Source organism: Rhagoletis pomonella, unplaced genomic scaffold (assembly GCF_013731165.1).
Source record: "Rhagoletis pomonella isolate Grant_MI unplaced genomic scaffold, Rhpom_1.0 Rhpom_scaffold_00042, whole genome shotgun sequence".
Classification (NCBI taxonomy): Eukaryota; Metazoa; Arthropoda; class Insecta; order Diptera; family Tephritidae; genus Rhagoletis; species Rhagoletis pomonella.
In genome coordinates this window covers 81,722-88,589 of record NW_023458596.1, presented here as the reverse complement: position 1 = coordinate 88,589, position 6,868 = coordinate 81,722, and the positions used below count along the sequence as shown (strand labels likewise).

General features: G+C 44.7%; 2 protein-coding genes across 2 annotated transcripts; both read right to left on the bottom strand.

The window, feature by feature from the left end:
* Positions 1-495: 495 nt before the first annotated feature.
* On the bottom strand, positions 496-2,685 carry LOC118749753. Its single transcript, XM_036484532.1, has one exon. It carries the CDS (start codon positions 2,683-2,685, stop codon positions 496-498), a length of 2,190 nt encoding a protein of 729 aa, XP_036340425.1.
* Positions 2,686-2,930: 245 nt separating this feature from the next.
* Positions 2,931-6,362, bottom strand: LOC118749755 (the record flags this gene model as incomplete). The annotated part of the gene is given in 1 exon segment (XM_036484535.1): positions 2,931-6,362. A coding segment is annotated over 1 exon segment (2,839 nt), but the record flags the coding sequence as incomplete, so codon positions are not given.
* Positions 6,363-6,868: the final 506 nt, after the last annotated feature.

Below are 6,868 nucleotides of genomic sequence, written 5' to 3'. Positions count from 1 at the left end.
GGCTTTCCTGGTCGGCTTTCGGACGGCCTTGCTGGTCGACGATATCTCCCGGCGACCTGCTTTTCCGCGAGCCTCATCTCGACGGCGGCGTTCTGGTGGTGGCGATACAGAGCGGTGCAACATGGTGTGGTGTGCTTTTCCGCAACGGTGACAACTATCGGCTGAATCACACACGCCGGTGGCGTGGGATGTGGCTAAACAGTTTATACAGTAGCGATGGATTTTTGCGGACTCATATCTCTCCTCTGGTGTCATCGCTCTAAAGGCGTGGCAAAAACGCAAACTGTGGAAGCGGCAGCATAAACGGCACTTGCTGAATTCCATACCGAACGATTACTACCTGGAAAGAGAATTTCGAAAGACGGGATTAGTGATATAACCGATGGCATGGGTGTGCGCTGTGTGGGGAGAACAGATATAAATTTTATGTATGTTTATGAGTAATTCTGAGCGGTGGAGGAAGTGTCCGAGGGGGCACTAGAGGGTGGTATACTGTTATGAGGGTAATACGCATATTTTAGTGACGTTTCGAGTGACTATGCCGGCTTGTGTTCGAACATCTACCACTCGTACGTTTTGGTCCGCCCCAAAGTGGAGTTTGGTGACTCGGCCAAGGCGCCAGTCAGTGGGAGGCAAGAGATCATCTTTGATCACCACAAAATCTCCTTCGCGGATATTGAGTTGTGGGTGTTTCCACTTATATCTCCTGTGCAATTCTTGTAGGTACTCGGTTTTCCAACGTGAGCTGAATTGCTGATGGAGGACTTTCAATTTTTGCCATTTGGTATGGAGCGATACATTTTCGGCATTCGGCTCAGGTAGGGAAACCAAGGGAGCCCCACGGAGAAAATGGCCTGGCGTTAAAGCTAATAAGTCGCTTGGATCTTGTGACATGGGGGAGAGAGGGCGCGAGTTGAGGACTGCCTCGATTCGGATGAGGAGAGTGGTGAATTCCTCAAAGGTGAATTTTTGGTTTCCAGCGACTTTAGTGAAGTGGGTTTTAAAGCTTTTTACGGCGGCTTCCCACAGACCGCCCATGTGAGGGGCGTATGGCGGTATGAACTGCCAAGAGAGTCCCTGTACCGCATATCGTGCAGCGACATCCGAAGCTGCCTCTTTCAGAAATAAAGCAAAATCACGCTGGATAGCCCGCTGTGCTCCAATAAACGTCTTCCCGTTATCGGACATAATTTTGTTTGGCAGTCCGCGGCGGCCGACGAATCGAGTGAATGCGGCTCTGAACGCTTCGGTGGTCAAATCTGTGCATGATTCTAAATGGACAGCTTTTGTGGAAAAGCATACGAATACACAAACGTATGCTTTTGTGTGAGACGCTCGTCGCAGGGGGGAGGTTTTTACCATAAACGGTCCAGCGAAATCAACGCCGGTTGTGTGAAAGGGCAGCGAGTACGATGAACGCTCTGGGGGTAGTGCCGCCATTATTTGTGATCGCATTCGCTGTTTGTAAATAGTGCAAGTCTTGCATTGGAAGATGCACCCTTTCACCTTTTGTTTGAGGCGGGGAATGTAATACTCCTGCTGCACCATACGAATCATTAGCTGCTTTTCAGCGTGAAGCAAGGTTTTGTGGAGAAAGTCTAGCAGCAGTGAGCAGAATTTCGAGCCGTCTGGGATGATTATGGGGTGGCGTTCATTATAGCTTAGGGCGGCATAAGCTAAACGTCCATTTACTCGCATAATACCAGCATTATCCAACATAGGGTTTAAGGTTAACAGAGAGCTTTTTTTGCTAATGGGTTTGGAGGATTCCAAGGCACTTATTTCTTCTGCAAAATAGTTGCGTTGTGTTATTGCGATCAGTTTTAATTTTGCGAGATTCAATTCCTCCTGTGTAAGAGCTAACGATGCTGGAATTGGGGAATCTCGCGAGCGACGTACGAACCGGTAGAGAAACGAAATGACTCTTAAAGCTCTTGAAAATGAGGAAAAGCGTTCAAGAATATCCGCACAATCTAAGGAGTGGAGGGACTCTATTGGTCTCATTTCAGGTGGAGTTAAATTGGCTGGGACTCCTTTGGGCCATGAAGAAGATGGTTTGGAGAGCCACTCGGGCCCGTTCCACCATAAGGAACATACAGCTAAATCTTGTGGTTTACATCCACGTGTTCCTAAGTCTGCTGGATTATCACCGCTGGGTAGGTGGCGCCAAGTGGTATTGCTCACATTCTGGAGAATTTGAGTGATCCGGTTGGCTACATAAGTTTTCCATGAATGTGGTGGTTTTTCCAGCCAAGCTAACACGATGGAGGAGTCTGACCAGAGCGTTGATTCATGAGGTGGCAGATTCAGTTGGGAACGGGTAAAAGCGATTAACTTCGACAGCAACACAGCGCCACAAAGTTCTAAACGTGGCAAACTTATCGTTTGCAGCGGGGCAACTCTGGTTTTGGCAACAAAAAGGTGAGTCGAGAAGGAGTTTTCTGCGTGTTGTACTCTGATGTAAACGCAAGCACAGAATGCCTTTTCAGAAGCGTCTGAAAAACCATGTATCTGTATGCGTTTTTCGGGCGCGAAGCGCACCCAACGCGGTATGCTGATGGCGCTTATTGCCTGGAGGTCTTCACGGAAATTGTTCCACTTATGGAAAGACGTAGGCTTCACGTGCTCGTCCCAGTCCGTTCCCTCCAACCACAATTGTTGGAGGAGGATTTTGGCAAGTATCATTATTGGCGATAGCCATCCTGCCGGGTCGAAAAGTCTCGCTACGGCTGACAGTATTTGTCGTTTTGTGTTCGACTTAGATGCGGGTAAAGGGTCGTAAGAGTACGAGAAGGAGTCAGTCAGTGCGTTCCATCTTATTCCAAGCGTTTTGGTTGAGCTTGTATCCTGGAATTTGAGAAATTCAGTATCTAAGACATGAGAATCTGGGATTAATTCAAGTATCTTTGGGTGATTAGCTGTTAGTTTTCTCAGTGGAAAGCCTGCCGATTTTAGAGCTTCTATAGTTTGGGTCATCGAGTTGAGAGTGGACTGTATATTGTGTCCGCCAGAGAGTACATCATCTACATATGTTTCGTGTAGTATAATGTTTTTGGCGAGGGGGTATTTTTCTTGACAATCATGGGCTAGCTGGTGGAGCGTACGAATTGCCAGATATGGGGCGCAGTTAACACCGAAGGTGACGGTTTTTAACTTAAAGTCTTCGATTGGCAGGTGAGGGGCTTTCCTAAAAAGAATCCTCTGGAAATTTTGATCTTCTCTATGGACGCGTATTTGACGATACATTTTCTCTATGTCGCCATTGAAAACGAATTCATAAAGACGCCATTTGAGGATAATGGACGTCAAGTCGTTTTGGAGTACTGGGCCTGTATAAAGAACGTCATTCAGGGAGTTTCCTGACTGAGATGTCTTAGATGCGTTGAAGACGACACGCACTTTTGTCGTTTTACTGTCGGGCTTTAAGACTGCGTGATGGGGTAAGTAAAATGAAAAATATTTGCCGTCTTTTATGGTTTCAAGGGGGGAAGCGTGTTCCATGTGCCTCATTTGCAAGTACTCGTTCAGTACTTCTGAGTACTTTTCGCGCAGCTCCGGCTTTTTTTCCAAAGTCCTCTCTACGCTTATGTATTGCTGCTGAGCTGCTGGGCGGGAGTGGCCTAAGGCAAGGGCGTCCGGGAATTCGGGTTTAAAGGGGAGTCTCACAACGTAGCGTCCATCCTCTCGTCTGGCGGTTGTGGTCCTGTAGAGTTCCTCACAGAATTCGTCTTCTGCTGACTTGGGTTGAGCGGTTTCTATCTCCTCCTGCTCCCAAAACCTTTTGAGCAGCGTGCTGAGTTCGGGTTCTGTTGCTTCTGTGACGTGGGTGGAGAACGTTGAGATATGTTCTCTTACTGGACCACTGAGTATCCAACCGAATATTGTGTTTTGGGCTACTAAGGTGCCGTCGATATTGTGTTGTAGCCCATCCAGGAGTATTTGGGGAGTTATATCGCTGCCTATCACCATATCGATTTTCGTTGGTGTAAACCAGTTAGGGTCAGCAAGCTGGAGGGAGCGTACTTGGTCTATATTGACATTTGACACTTTGAATGTGGGCAGAAAGTGGGTGAGCTGAGGGAGGATGATGGCGTTTGTGGTGATTTTCTGACCCAAATCAGATGAACATAGCGTTATTTCGCAAACTTTGTTCGAATTTTGTACTACCATTCCTCCCATTCCAGAGATTTGGTAGTGAGTTTCTCTAGTGGGTATTCCAAGGAGTTTTTGAATTCGTGATGCCACAAAGGTCTTCTGTGACCCTTGATCGACTAGAGCACGAATTTTATGATATTCTCCTGCGAAGTATATTGGGACTATTGCTGTGGGGAGTAGGGTTGTTGCGCTGCTACTTGAAAAATGGGAAGAAACCTTTTGGGCATTACTGTCAGGTGGACTTTTTGTAAGGGCATTTTTAGCCGCCTGCTCGGATGTCGACGGCTGTTCATGGTCTATCCGATTTTGAGTAGACATTTGGGTAAGGGTCCTCTGAGGTCTTGCGTTGGCCCTAGATGTTTGGGATTGTGGTTGGAAGTGGAGGAGGGAGTGATGTCTCTTTTGGCAGTATACGCATAAGAACTTGCTCTGACAATCACTCTTGAAGTGGGAATATGAGAGGCAATTCTCACAATATTTGTTTTCTCTTACGAACTTGAGTCGCTCAGATACGGACAGGGCTTTAAACTTCACGCAGGTTTTCATTGGATGGTTTTGGTTGCATAATTTACATGATACCTGCTGATTTAGTTCCGTGTGGAAGCTATGGGTTTTCGGTTTATTAAAAGGGTTTGAGTTTTGATTATTTGCTCTGGGGGGAAAGTTTGGTAGAGGCGTTCTTGTTTTACCTGGGCGATAAGTGCTGAGTCTTTCCACAACTTCATACCGAGTTGTTAAAAACTCATTCATATCTGCCCACAGCGGCAGTTCTTTTCGAGAACTCAGCGACTGTTCCCACAAAGAAAGGGTTTCACTGGGCAGTTTTGAAGAGCAAATATAGACAAGGATGGGGTCCCAGTCAGAGGTTGGGATTCCTTGTGCTGCCAAAGTGGACAAACAGTTGTTTATCGTGGTTTGGAGTTTTTGAATCTGCTCACCGTTCTCTGAGTAAATCGATTGGAGATTAAAGAGAGTTTTTAATTGGTTATCGACCAATATTCTGCGGTTTTCATACCGCGCTTTCAGTGCCTCCCAGGCTAATTGAAAGCTTTCGTCAGTCAGCGGGTATTGCTTAACCAATTGCCCTGCCTGGCCTCTCGTTTTTTGGCGTAAATGGTAGAGTTTCTGGGCTGGTGTTAGCTTGGGATGATTTCCATAGACTGCCGTGAACATATCCCTAAAGGCCGGCCAGTCTTCGTACCCACCATGGAAGACTTCGGTGTCACATGGTGGTACTTTGAGGAAAACCTCAGGGGCGTTGGAATTATTAGGAAGGTTTCTGGGTTGTGGAGGTGGTGCTAAAAGCTGCAGAGCATCTAGTATTTGGGACATACAATTTTCGTAGCTTTCTGAGCACTTTTTATATTTTTGCTCGATAGAGCCACTTGACTCATCATGATCTCCGGAAAGGGATACTGCTCTAAAAGACACAACGAGTGATTCCCACAATCTGTCTAGTTGCTGGATCTTTACCCTCAATAGAGATTCTGTCTGGTCAGCTATAAGAGTTGCTGACCATGTGGAGTAAAATGACTCTAATCTATTGCTTTCAAATATGAAAGCTTGGAGACTTGCCTCTGAATCATTATCAGAAGTTAGTGTTTTCTTCTCCATTGTATGTGAGATGGATAATTCGGGTCAATTCAATTATATACAATATCTCGTTATAATATGCAGGGGTATAATCGAGCTTAATTTTGCTTTAAAATTGATTTAGAGTGATTTAGAGTATTTTATTTATTTTGTGTGGGTACCGGTTTTGTCCCACTGTGAGTAAATAACTTTTTGCTACACTGTACTGTCCTAGCGCGTCTAAGTCCAGTAACAGTGCTTTTTATGTGCAGTGCGAGAGCGAACAAAAAGGGTGGAGCTTATTTATGTACGCGTTGGTGTGTATGTACGTACCTCGATGGTTTTTTTCATGTACATATATATATATGCTATATGAGTGCGCGGTAATCGAATTATCTTCCAAATGTGGTTAACGGGTAGAAAAGGGGTAAACAAACAACCACGTCTGTATTTATATATACGTATTTGAAACTTAACTGAAACAATGTTAGTATGGGTCACCTTCGTATGCGATAATAAATGGAGAAATGGGTTTATAGTGCTGTAAATCTATTGTAGTGGGAAATATTGTGAACGTGTGTATAAAAATCTTTTAAAGTGGGTGGGGCAAGCTACTTTGTTTAAGCTAACTTATATATATATATATATATAAATATGAATATATTAATTAATTTTTTTTTTTTTTTTTATTATCCGTATCCTACTGTGTGTATAATTTCATCAAACTGTACAGCCTTTGCGCATCCAAGTTCAATAGTTAGGATGTGTGGTTGCTTGTGTATATGTGTATGGAACTGAGAGTATCGCAAGCAAGCGTCTCTGCTTTGCGACTGAGGAAACAATATAACGGGCAATTGGCAACGAGTGCCGGGTATGTAAATGTATATAAGTATATGCTTCTTCAACGTATGTACCTATGTACATATGTATGTACGAATTTTATGAGCCAAAGGCTTTGTGAGATTAAGGGGTAAATGAAATGTGCGAATACATGCATACGTTAAAATACCATGCGGGACCAAAACAAAGAAGCCGGTTCGGAACTTTTGGAGTTATGCGTATAAATATGAGCAGATAATAAAATGAGCTTATATGTACATATGTATGTACCGTGTGCTACGCGTGTATATTTTTATAGCGG

Bases quoted from the DNA above. Each gene is read 5' to 3' on its own strand.
- LOC118749753 (XM_036484532.1), bottom strand. From the start codon at position 2,685: ATGATACTTGCCAAAATCCTCCTCCAACAATTGTGGTTGGAGGGAACG.